Source organism: Heterodontus francisci, chromosome 49 (genome assembly GCF_036365525.1).
Source record: "Heterodontus francisci isolate sHetFra1 chromosome 49, sHetFra1.hap1, whole genome shotgun sequence".
NCBI classification, from domain to species: domain Eukaryota; kingdom Metazoa; phylum Chordata; class Chondrichthyes; order Heterodontiformes; family Heterodontidae; genus Heterodontus; species Heterodontus francisci.
The window spans coordinates 10,268,083-10,281,239 of record NC_090419.1 but is presented as its reverse complement, the minus strand read 5'-3'; the positions used below and the strand labels follow the sequence as shown (position 1 = coordinate 10,281,239).

At 57.1% G+C, this 13,157-nt stretch overlaps 1 protein-coding gene across 5 annotated transcripts in view; it reads left to right on the top strand.

Moving 5' to 3' along the window:
- Positions 1-11,077: 11,077 nt before the first annotated feature.
- Positions 11,078-13,157, top strand: part of nt5dc2 (5'-nucleotidase domain containing 2) — a 160,504-nt gene continuing 158,424 nt past the window's right edge. Inside the window, exon 1 of one of the 5 annotated variants that reach the window (XM_068024386.1) lies at positions 11,078-11,219. In XM_068024386.1, coding sequence (XP_067880487.1) covers positions 11,172-11,219 — 48 coding nt within the window. In that variant the 5' untranslated portion in view covers positions 11,078-11,171. The remainder of the gene's footprint in view (positions 11,220-13,157) is intronic. The other 4 variants (XM_068024385.1, XM_068024384.1, XM_068024387.1 and 1 more) reach the window with 4 other exon arrangements.

The window sequence follows — 13,157 nt, the reverse complement described above, 5'->3', positions numbered from 1 at the left end:
CCCTCAGTATTGACCCTCCCACAGTGCGGCTCTCCCTCAGTACTGACCCTCCGACAGTGCGGTTCTCCCTCAGTACTGACCCTCCGACAGTGCGGCTCTCTCTCACTACTGACCCTCCGACAGTGTGGCGCTCCCTCAGTACTGACCCTCCGACAGTGCGGCGCTCCCTCAGTACTGACCCTCCGACAGTGCGGCGTTCCCGCAGTACTGACCCTCCGACAGTGCGGCACTCCCTCAGTACTGACCCTCCAACAGCGCGGCTCTCCCTTGGTACTGACCCTCCGACAGTGCGGCTCTCTCTCAGTACTGACCCTCCGACAGTGCGGCGCTCCCTCAGTACTGACCCTCCGACAGTGCGGCACTCCCTCAGTACTGACCCTCTGACAGTGCGGCGCTCCCTCCTTACTGACCCTCCGACAGTGCGGCTCTCTCTCAGTACTGACCCTCCGACAGTGCGGCGCTCCCTCAGTACTGACCCTCCGACAGTGCGGCGCTCCCTCAGTACTGACCCTCTGACAGTGCGGCGCTCCCTCAGTACTGAACCTCCGACAGTGCGGCACTCCCTCAGTACTGACCCTCCGACAGTGCGGCTCTCCCTTGGTACTGACCCTCCGACAGTGCGGCTCTCTCTCAGTACTGACCCTCCGACAGTGCGGCGCTCCCTCAGTCCTGACCCTCTGACAGCACGGCGCTCCCTCAGTACTGACCGTCCGACAGTGCGACTCTCTCTCAGTACTGACCCTCCGACAGTGCGGCGCTCCCTCAGTACTGACCCTCCGACAGTGCGGCACTCCCTCAGTACTGACCCTCCGACAGTGCGGCGCTCTCTCAGTACTGACCCTCCGACAGTGCGGGGCTCCCTCAGTACTGACCCTCCGACAGTGCGGCGCTCCCTCAGTACTGACCCTCCGACAGTGCGGCGCTCCCTCAGTACTGACCCTCCGAAAGTGCGGCGCTCCCTCAGTACTGACCCTCCGACAGTGCGACGCTCCCTCAGTACTGACCCTCCGACAGCGCGGCGATCCCTCAGTACTGACCCTCCGACAGCGCGGCGCTCCCTCAGTACTGACCCTCCGACAGCGCGGCGCTCTCTCAGTACTGACCCTCCGACAGCGCGGCGCTCCCTCAGTACAGACCCTCCGACAGTGCGGCGCTCCCTCAGTACTGACCCTCCGACAGTGCGGCGCTCCCTCAGTACTGACCCTCCTACAGTGCGGCGCTCCCTCAGTACTGACCCTCCGACAGTGCTGCGCTCCCTCAGTACTGACCCTCCGACAGTGCGGCGCTCCCTCAGTACTCACCCTCCGACAGCGCGACGCTCGTTCAGTACTGACCCTCTGACAGCGCGGCTCTCCCTCAGTACTGACCCTCCGGCAGTGCGGCGCTCCCTCAGTACTGACCCTCCGACAGTGCAGCATTCACTCGGTACTGACCTTCCGACAGTGCGGCGCTCCCTCAGTACTGACCCTCCGGCAGTGCGGCACTCCCTCAGTACTGACCCTCCGACAGTGCGGCATTCCCTCGGTACTGACACTCCGACAGTGCGGCACTCCCTCAGTACTGACCCTCCGACAGTGCGGCGCTCCCTCAGTACTGACCCTCCGACAGTGTGGCGCTCTCTCAGTACTGACCCTCCGACAGTGCGGCATTCCCTAAGTACTGACCCTCCGACAGTGCGGCATTCCCTCAGTACTGACCCTCTGACAGTGCGGCGCTACCTCAATACTGACCCTCCGACAGTGAGGCATTCCCTCGGTACTGACCCTCCGACATCGCGGTGCTCCCTCGGTACTGACCCTCCGCCATCGCGGCGCTCCCTCAGTACTGACCCTCCGACATCGCGGTGCTCCCTTGGTACTGACCCTACGACATCGCAGCGCTCCCTCGGTACTGACCCTCCGACATCGCAGCGCTCCCTCAGTACTGACTCTCCAGCATCGCGGCGCTCCCTCGGTACTGACCCTCCGACAGTGCAGTGCTCCCTCGGTACTGATCCTCCGACATCGCGGCGCTCCCTCGGTACTGACCCTCCGACATTGCAGTGCTCCCTCGGTACTGATCCTCCGACATCGCGGCGCTCCCTCGGTACTGACCCTCCGGCATCGCGGCGCTCCCTCGGTACTGACCCTCCGACATCGCGGCGCTCCCTCGGTACTGACCCTCCGACATCGCGGCGCTCCCTCGGTACTGACCCTCCGACATCGCGGCGCTCCCTCGGTACTGACTCTTCGACATCGCGGCGCTCCCTCGTTACTGACCCTCCGACATCGCGGCGCTCCCTCAGTACTGACCCTCCGACATCGCGGCACTCCCTCAGTACTGACCCTCTGACATCGCGGCGCTCCCTCAGTACTGACCCTCCGACAGTGCGGTGCTCCCTCGGTACTGACCCTCCGACATCGCGGCGCTCCCTCGGTACTGACCCTCCGACATCGCGGCGCTCCCTCAGTACTGACCCTCCGACATCGCGGCGCTCCCTCAGTACTGACCCTCCGACATCGCGGCGCTCCCTCAGTGCTGACCCTCCGACAGTGCGGTGCTCCCTCGGTACTGACCCTCCGACATTGCGGTGCTCCCTCGGTACTGACCCTCCGACATCGCGGTGCTCCCTCAGTCCAATTATGTAGATATGAGGGGAGAACTGGCTATGTTTGATCGGGTAAGTGGACTAAAAGGTAAGAGCGGTAAATAAACAGCGGTAACCCTTTGAAAGGAACAATTCAGAATGTTGCACAAAAATACATTCCCATGAAAAACAAAAACTGGGAAAAAGAACCATCTGTGGCTCACTTCGGAAGTTCAGGATAGTATTGAGGTGGGATTAGAATAGGTGGCTCCTTTTCCGGCCAGCACAGACGCGATGGGCCAAGTGGCCTCTTTCTGTGCCTTAAACTTTCAATGTTTAGATTAGAAGACGAGGCTTATAATGTTGCCAAAAATAGATGTGAGGCTGAGGATTGGAAATGTTTTTGAAACCAGCAAAAACGTTGTTTAAAAAGGGGGAAAAAATAGAGAGTAAACTGCCAGGAATGTAAGAACTTTTACAAGTGTATAAAAAGGGAGAGAGTAGCTAAAGTGAGCGTTGGTCCCTTGGAAAGAGAACTTATCAATGGGAATGAGAAAATGGTGGAGGCATTGAACAAATATCTTGTGTCTATCTTCACAGTAAAAGACACAAGTCACACACCAGAAATACGCAGTAACCTAGGGGCTAAAAAGAGTGAGGAAACTAATATCAGCCGAGAAAAAGTATTGGAGAAATTAAGGGACTAAAATCCGACAAATCCCCAGGACCAGATGGCCTGCATCCACTATCTCTGCAGCTATAATTTTCCAGAATTCCTTAGATTCAGGAATGGTCCCGTCAGATTGGAAGTTGGCAAATGTTTCACCGCCATTCAAGAAAGGAGGGAGAGAGAAAACGGGGAACTGCGTGCCAGTTAGCCTGACATCAGTTGTCGGGAAAATGTTGGAATCTGTTATTAAATAGGTCTTAACAATGCACTTAGAAAATCATAGTCTGATTAGGACAAGTCAGCATGGTTTTACTAAAGGGAAATCCTGTTTGACAAATTTATGAGTTTTGTAAGGATGTAACTAGTCGGGTAGATAGAGGGGCACCAGTAGATGTAGTATACTGGGATTTTCAAAAGGCATTCAATAAGATTAGTCCTCAAGATAAGGGCTCATGGAGTTGGGGGTAATATATAAGTCTGGATAGAGAATTAGTTAACGGACAGGAGAGAGAAAGTCTGGATAAATGGGGCATTTTCAAGTTGGCAGGGTGTAACTAGTGTCCTGGGATTGATAATTAACCCTCAACCAACTTCACTTAAAAAAAAAACAGACCGTCTGGGTGACTCATCACGTTGCTGTGTGTGGGATCTTGCTGTGCACAAATTGGCTGCCAAGTTCCCCTGCATGACAACAGTGATGACAGTTCAAAAGGAAAACTCCTCTGTCGTCTGAGAGGCGCTTCGGGACGTGTTGGGGGTGGTGAAAGGAGCTGGGGAGAAAGGTTTGTCTTTAGGGTAATGTGTGAGAATCCCTCACTATGAGTTCACTCCTCCAGTCTCATGCAGGATCAGCTCAGGATGGGGGACAGTGCAGAGGGAGCTTTACCCTGTATCTAACCTGTTTTTTTTTACCCCGGTTTTTTTTTTTTCTTTTTTTTAAGGTGGCCTTTATACCCCAGGCCCCTTTTATATTTTTCACGTCGAGGGGGCCTTTATCCCTCAGGCCCCCTTTATGTACATATTTACAGTTTTAAAATAACTTTATTAAAACCAGATAAATAAACAAAAATCTCAAATTAAAATGCCATTCTCCGCGTCGACGATGCACTCCAGTCCCTGCGGTGCCCACCGGTCGCGGAAGGCCTCAAGCGTACCGGCGGACACCGCATGCTCCTTTTCCAGGGACACCCGGGCGCGAACGTAACCGCGGAAGAGGGGCAGGCAATCGGGGAGGACGGACCCCCCGACGGCCCGCAACCTGGACCTGTGAATTGCCACCTTGGCCAGGCCCAGGAGCAGACCGACGAGGAGATCCTCCTCCCGGCCCAAGCCCCTCCGCACCGGGTGCCCAAAGATCAGGAGCGTGGGACTGAAGTGCAGCCAGAATTTGAGGAGCAGCCCCTTCAGATACTCAAATAGGGGCTGCAACCTCGCACACTCCGTATAAATGTGGAACACGGACTCGTCCAGGCCGCAGAAAGTACAGGTGGCCTGGGAGTCCGTGAACCTACTTAAAAGTCTATTGCACGGGACTGCTCTGTGCAGCACCCTCCACCCCAGGTCCCCGATGTAAAGGGGGAAGACTCCCGCGTAGAGAGACCTCCATCGGGGTTTCCCCTCACCGCCAGATGGCAACGCAGACCGCCAGGGCGTGTCCGGTCGGCTGACGAGGGCGAGGAAGTGGAGAGTGTGCAGGAGCAGCCCGTACAGGACACCCTTCCGCACCGATTGGAATGGCACGGAGGGCATTTCCGAGAGGCAGCTCGGGTTGTGCGGGACCGGCGCCCGAGGAGGGTTTCGGGGCCTGGGTCCGATGAGCAGTTCCGGCCGAGCGGGAGTCAGCTCCACCGGGAGCGGTCCGCACTCCCGAGCTCCCTTGCCACCCGCAGTGAGGGGCGTCCCGGGGGTTTCGGCGACTCCTCCGCCCGCCGGACCGTCCCCGGAGTCGGCCGCCCGGACAGCCGAGGCGCTTTCCTCCGCCGGCGGGGGAGCGCCCTGACTGGAGGCGACCATGTTCCAGACTCGGAATAGATCCCGGTAAAAGACAGGCAACTCCCTCAGAGAGGCGCGGCTAACGGACTCCACCGGGAGATGCGTGTCGTCTTGAAGGCAGTGACACTGGCGGAAAAAATACGTCGCCAGCGCACACCATCTGGGAGGACGCTCGACGTACAGGTATCTCTGCAGGGTCCGAAGGCGGAGAGTCGCAGCCTGGGTGCGGACGCACACCAGCGACTGACCGCCCTCCTCCATCGGGAGACTCAGGACCGCGGCAGAGACCCAGTGTTTCCTCTTGCCCCAGAAGAAATCGACGAGTTTCTTCTGGATCTTGGTGGCAAATACAGGGGGCGGGGCCAAAGTGACCAACCGGTACCACAACATGGAGGCCACCAGTTGGTTTATGACCAACGCTCGGCCCCTGTAGGAAAGCACTCGGAGCAGTCCTGTCCAGCGCCCCAGCCGAGCGGTGACTTTCGCCTCCAACTCCTGCCAGTTTGCCGGCCAGGCTTCCTCAGCGGGGCTAAGGTAGACTCCCAGATAGAGGAGGTGCGTGGTGCTCCACGCAAAAGGTGTCATCTCCTCCGGCAGGGAGTCCACCCGCCACTGACCAACCAGGAGTCCGGAACATTTCTCCCAATTGATCCTCGCGGAGGACACGGCAGAAAAGGTCTGCTGGCAGTCGCGCATCCTCCGCAAGTCAACGGGATCTGTGATTGCGAGGAGCACGTCGTCGGCGTAAACCGAGAGGACGACCCGCATGGCCGGCTCGCGCAGAGCCAATCCCGTCAACCTCCTGCGAAGCAGGCACAGGAAGGGCTCCACGCAGATGGTATACAATTGGCCGGACATGGGGCATCCCTGACGCACTCCTCTCTCAAAGCGAAGGGGCGTCGTCAAGGACCCGTTAACTTTGACTAGACACTCTGCGGCGGCGTATAAAAGTCGGACCCGGGCCACGGAATGTGGCCCGAGTCCGAAAGCACGCAGAGTCCCGAAAAGGTAATCGTGATCCACCCTGTCGAACGCCTTCTCCTGATCGAGGGAGAGAAAGGCGACCGACTGACCAGTCCTCTGGGAAAGATGGATCAGGTCCCGGAGCAGGTGGATGTTGTCCTGGATGGACCAGCCCAGGACCGTGTAGGACTGGTCGGGGTGGATCATGTGGGCCAGCACGGAGCCCAGGCGGGTAGACATAGCCCGGGCAAAGATCTTATAATCCGTGCTGAGGAGGGAGACCGGACGCCAGTTTTTAAGCAGGCGAAGATCGCCCCTCTTCGGCAGCAGGACGATGACCGCCCTGCGCCACGAGAGGGGCATCTCCCCTGTCACCGGCTGTCCCCCAGGACCCGCGCGTAATCGTCCCCCAGGACGTCCCAAAACGCCCTGAGGAACTCCACGGTCAACCCATCCAGCCCTGGGGATTTGCCCCTTGAGAGCTGGTGGAGGGCGCCAGTCAGCTCCGCCAACGTGAGCGGAGCCTCCAATCCTTCGGCGCCCTCCGGGCTGACCTTCGGCAGGTCCTCCCACAAAACTCTGCGCGCATCCTCGCTGGACGGATCCGGAGAGAACAACGCACTGTAATAAGTCCGGACCAGGAGGCCCATTCCCTCCGGATCCGTGATGGAGGATCCGTCGTCGGCCAGCAGCTCGACGAGCTGCTTACGGACCCCCCGCCATTTTTCCAGCGAGTAGAAGAAGGGAGAGGCGCGGTCCAAATCTTCCAGGATCTGGATCCGCGACCTCACGTACGCGCCTCGGGACCCTATGAGCTGCAGGTCCCTCAGCGCGCCCTTCTTCTCTTTGTACGCCTGCCACAGAGCCGGGTCCGCGACGGCATGACCGAGGCGGGACTCCAAGTCCAGCACCTCCCTCTCAAGGCGCACGATCGCGGCTTCCCGCCTCTTGGTCGACCCCCTCGCGTACTCCTGACAGAAGACGCAGATGTGAGTCTTGCCCACATCCCACCATAGCCTCAAGGAGGGAAAGCCCCCCTGCTTCCTTCTCCAGTCGGCCCAGAATCGACAGAACGAGTCCCGAAATCGCTCGTCCTCCAGCAGCCGGTTGTTAAAGTGCCAGTACGCGGACCCCGCCCGCGTGCAGAGCGGAGTAAACTCCGCCCACACCAGGCGGTGGTCCGAGCACGGCACCAGCCGCATGGAGGCCGCCGAAACGCGGGAGACGTACGCCTGCGAAAAGTAGAGGCGGTCGATTCGGGACCCTCCTCCTCCAGACCTCCACGTGAAGGCGCTGGAGTCGGGATGGAGATTCCGCCAGACGTCCACCAAGTTAAGGGAGCTGATCAGTCCCCTCAACTTCTCCACCGACGCTTGGCCGCGCTGGGGACCGGAGCGATCCCCCACCTCGAGGGTGCAGTTAAAATCCCCCCCGAGGATGATGCACTCGCCGCTATCGATGGAGCTCAAGAGAGCGGACACTTCTTCAAAGAAGCGCGCTTGCAACGCGCCGGGCCTGGGCGCGTACACGTTCACAAAGTGGAGCGGCACGCTACCCAGGCGAACGGCGAGGTGGAGCAAGCGGCCCGGCACTAGCTCCTTGATCCCCAAGATCTCCGGCTGAAAGGTCGGGGCCAACAAGATAGCCACCCCACTAGAAATAGGGGTGAGGTGACTCATGTAGACCCCACCCTGCCACTCCAGGAGCCAGGTGGCTTCGTCTCCCGGAACGGTGTGGGTTTCCTGCAGAAAGCTCACCGCGTATCTCCCTTCCCTAAGGACTGAGAGATTGTGAAATCTGCGGTGAGATCCCCTGCTGCCGTTGATGTTGAGGCTGGCTATGGTTATCTTCATGTCAAAGGTACTTAAAACCCGTCACCAACACCTCACTGTGAGGAGGGAGTGGAAGTGCACCTGGCCCTCCACTCCCCCAGCAACCCATTGAGGAACACATTAAAACGGCACCTCTCAACCAGTTTCACGCCCGCGCGCTTGCCCGCTTTCTTCAGGGCGGCACGGACGGACTGTACGATCAGCGCCAGATTCGACCAATGGCCAAGGGCCAGCTGAACTTTATCGCGGCAACCCCTGCAAGTTGCGAGGAAATCCCGGAGTTCCGCCGTGGGGATGAGAGGAGATTCGGTGGGAGGCACAAGGGACTCCACCACCTCACTGGCGATGGAATCAAGGTCATCCTCCGTGCCCCCCACCGAATCCCCATCCTCCTCTGGGTCATCACCGCCAGCGGCTGACAGATCCACCACACACTGTGGGGCGGACGTCCCAGCTGCGCCAGCTGGTCCCGCCTCCGTCACTATCCCACCCCCAGGATCGATGGCGGAGGAGTCCTCTCTGGGTTCTATTGTGAAACTGGAGCCTGTGGGTACCAGCAGCGCGGGACCCCCCCTCCACCTCCGTCCCCAGGCCAATGAGTGGTCCAGGGGAGACATAAGATCCCGACTCTGGATTCCAGCCGGAGCCGAGACCGGAGGCAGAGAGAGGAGGCCATCTCCCGCTCCGCCAGCACCCACAGGTCCAGCAGATGGGGCAGCATTCTCAGTTTTCACCAGGATGGGTGTCTCCTGGTTGGTGGTGGACTCCGGCTGGGAGGGCTCACCCTCTGGGGCGTCGCCCTCCCCTTCATTTGGGGCACCCGACCCAGTAGCAGTGGAGGAGTGGGCGGCGTCCCCAGGCTCCCCCACCACAAGCAGGGTCCCACTTACTCCTTCAGGAGGGGCCTCATGTACCAGGGCCTTCCCCTCCCCTCCATCCTGAGGAATAGGGTGCTCCTGCCTGGACTTTGCAGCCTTGGTGGTGGCGGTAGGGGGAACCTGAGGACCAGAAACAGGAGGCAGCTCCCCTTCAACAGATGGGCCCTGCACCTCAGGGCCCTGTGTTATTTCTGTGGAGGGGTGCCTTCTCCTCTTTTTCGCACTCGGGCGCGGAGACTCAGAGACCTGCATGTCATCAGAGGCCTCCGCCTCCGCACCTTTTTTTTCCTTTTTAGTCACCCTGGGCCTGAGCCCAGCCCTGGGACAGGTGGATTCCATGGGAATGGGCTTTGGGCTGAGCACAGGCTCGGGTTGTGTCAAAGTGTCCAGGGGACGCGCCTCATGATGTTTCTTTTTTCCCCGCGTCTTCCTTCCGCTCGGACGGACGCTCCCCTCCCCGCCGGAGGCTGTGAAAACCACAGCCTCCGGAACCGACTGAGCGGTGTCTGTTGGATGTGAGGGGGGAATGGGAGGAGGTGCTGTGGAACCACTCTGGGCCGCCGAGGTGGAGCTGGCGGCCGGGAGGTTGGGGCAGTTCTTACAAACATGCCCCACCCCCTTGCAGACGTGGCACTGCGCTCCATCCGAGGTCCAGAAGACGCGGTAGGCCGTCCCCTGAAACTCTATACCGAAGTGGCCCTCCAAGACCTCCTCCCGCGCCAGCTGCATGAATAGCTGGCGGCGGAAGGAGTAGACATGTCAGAGGCTGTGCTCCCGAAGACCGAGCGGGACTGGGGTGATCCCTGACCTCACCTCCCCCAGATGGTGTAAGTGGGGGAGGAGGAGCTCATCACGAATGAAGGTTGGGACGTTCGACAAGATTACCCGATGTGCAGTGGCCCCCAGAGGGTCCACTGGCAGGAAAATCCCACCCACTGTGAGCCCTGTACTTCGGGCGAGGGACACAGCCCGCTCGGTCTTCAGGAAGAACACAGCCTTCCCGTACATCTTTGAGGCTGCAACAATGGCCGAGGGGCCGACAACCACGGCCATTGCCTTAACACAAGCCTCAATAGTCATATTAGGATGGGTGTAACTCTTCACCCCATGCTTTGATGTTAAGATTTTAAATGGTGACGGGGCCACAGGAGCAGCTGTCGCAGCTGCTGCAGCATAGGAGGGCCCCGCCACCGGAGAGGACTGAGAAGTCATGGGGTAGAAGAGTTACAGGCACTTTGTTGAGAGCAAAAAAAAAAGAGCAAATACAATAAATCAAAAATGCAACACTTAAAGGATGTAGCACAGGGGAAGAGGCTGAGGGAGAGGAAGGCCAAGAGGAATCAGTCTTTGTTAGTATTGCACAAGTCTTGTAGCTGGTCTTCCAGTTGGGAGGGTGGGGTGATGTCTTCACCTGGGTCAGCTGTAAGCTGCCCAGGCACACGCCTCCTTCAATGTTCAGATAATAAGTCTCTTCACCTGGGCAGCTCCAGCTGTCCCAGGCTTAGTAGTTGGGGTGGGGAGGGAGCTCCCTATCCAAAGATGTTAAACACAGGAGCTCCCTATTGAACAATACAGCCCCACCCAAGGTCTTCAGGTCTCTTCTTTCCCCACCCCCAACAATCAATGAAAAAGACTTTCAGTACAAAACAAACTCACAAAAGAGCTTCCAGTTCTCAGCCTTCCTTCCTTTGTTGAAATTTGGAACAAACTTTTGTTTCAGTTTGAGTCTCCCTCTTGCAGCAGTCACACAGCCTGCAGCCTCCAACCTGTGCACACAGCCACAGTCAGCTGCACCTCGTTGATGCACTCAGACTCCCAAATCAGAGAGCAGCCAATCCCAGTGCTGTACCTGTCCTGGGAGTGTTTGACGGGGGACAGTGTGGAGGGAGCTTTACTCTGTATCTAACCCCGTGCTGTACCTGAGCCTCCGACAGTGCAGCATTCCCTCAGTACTGACCGTCGGACAGTGCATTGTCGCCCCCTCTGTACTCTCCCTCGTCCTCCTCGCCCTCTCCTCCCTGTCTCTATTTCTCCTGTCTGGATCTGTTGCCTCTCCCTCCTTTTCCCAATTCAATGCTTCACTCGGTTGGTGACTCAGCATTTGTCATTTGATCTCCCTCCCTCTCTGGTTTCTGAATGTGAGAGAGAGAGAGAGTGTCTGCAAACTGAAACCCATATGATACCGGGTTGCTGCCTGCATTCTGCTCGTGTGTGTTATCATCACAACGAAACAACAATGTAAATACTTCTCCGTGACAGGGCGAACGAGGATGCATATGTTTCCCCGTGGTTTCCAAAAACGACGCTCCGATCGTTCGGTATGTCTCTCCATAAACAAAAAGGTTCAGAGGTTCAGCCAAAAAAAAGTTTTGGCAACTTTTCCCAGAAGTTTTTGGAGTGCGTGTGTTTGTCGTTTGCATGTTAACTTGTGTTGCAGCCACAGTTTTCGAGTGATGGTGTGACGGGATTTTATTTTTTTTGGTAGTGTTGGAGATGTATTCTGCTCTCTCCCTTTATCTAGAAGAAAGCAGGTTTTAGCATCCAGAGGTTCTCGTTCAATTGTATTTTCCTGTTCCGTGCTGCTCCTGTTACCAACCCCATCTCCCTGCTGATTTACAGAAAAACTTTTCAAGTTGGCTTTGGCAGATTTTGAAGGGTTTTACCTGGGTTTGCGGTTTTAGTCTCAGGTGTCTCGTGAATTAACTGTCTGTCTGTGTTAACCATTCAAAGTTACGTTACTGTTTAATTTACCCCCTCCCCCAACTCCCACACTTTCTCTCTCTCTCAGTCTCTTTCTCTCTCTGTCCCCCTTTCTCTCTCTCGCCCTCTCTCTCTGTCTCTCTTTCTCTGTCTCGCTTTCTCTCTGTCTCTCTCTCTCTCTCTCTCTCTCTGTCTCTCTCTCTCTCTGTCTCTTTCTCTCTCTGTCTCTTTCTCTCTCTCTCCCTCTTTCTCTCTCTCTCTCTGTCTCTCTTTCTCTCTTTCTCTCTCTGTCTCGCTTTCTCTCTCTGTCTCGCTTTCTCTCTCTGTCTGTCTCTCTCTCTCTCTGTCTCTCTCTCCCCCTCTCTCTGCCTCTTTCTCTCTCTGAAACTCTGTCTCTCTTTCTCTCTGTCTCTCTCCTCTCTGTCTTTCTCCCTGTCTGTCTCTCTCTGTCTCTCTTTCTCTCTGTCTCTCTTTCTCTCTGTCTCTCTCTCTCTCTGTCTCTCTCACCTCTCTCTCTCTGTCTCTCTCTGTCTCTCTCTCCCCTTCTCTCTCTGTCTCTTTCTCTCTCTGTCTCATTGTGTCTCTCTGAAACTCTGTCTCTCTTTCTCTCTGTCTCTCTCTTTCTGTCTCTCTTTCTGTCTGTCTTTCTCTCTGTCTCTCTCTCTCTCTGTCTCTCTCACCTCTCTCTCTCTGTCTCTCTCTCTCTCTCTCTCTCTGTCTCTCTCTCCCCTTCTCTCTCTGTCTCTTTCTCTCTCTGTCTCATTGTGTCTCTCTCTGAAACTCTGTCTCTCTTTCTCTCTCTCTCTGTCTCTCTCTCTCTTTCTGTCTCTCCACCTCTCTCTCTTTCTCCCTCTCTTTGTCTGTCTGTCTCTCTTTCTTTCTCTCTCTCTCTATCTATCTTTCTCTTTGTCTGTCTCTTTCTCTCTCTGTCTCTATCTCTGTTTCCCCCTCTCCCTGTCTCTCCTTCTTTCTGTCTCTCCCCCCCCCGCCTTCTCTCTGTCTCTTCTTCTGTTTTTCTCTCTCTGTCTCTTTCTCTCGATCCCTCCATCCCCCTCTCTCTCTCTCTCCAGCTCCCTCTCTCTGTTCCCATCACCATTTCCGCTTTCTCTCTCCCTTTCCCATGTCTCTCTCTGCTTCTCTCTCTTAGGGTGATTAATAGAACGAGGGGCTGCCCCCTCCCCCAGTGATGCCTGGGGACACGTCTCAACCCCAAGTGAAGCAGCTCAGGGTGGGTGTTGTCCCTGGGCTGGGATGGGCTGGGGAGGGGGTCGGGGGTGGGGGATGGGGGCCTGGGCAGAGCATGGGCTGGGGGTGGGGAACTCCTCCCCACACGGAGAGGGAATGTCACAGTTGATCCAGTCTTGTGATGCCACCCATGGTGGGATAGCCCACTGAAACCTCACAGTGTCCAGCGTGAGGAAGGGTCGGCCGCTGCTGTAGGGCTTGTAAAAGAATTAAACCCCATTTCTCTCCAGCTCCTTTCACCACTTCAGCGCGTCCCAAAGCGCCTCACACCTGACGGAGGAGTTTCTGAAGTGAGGTCACTGTCGGAAACG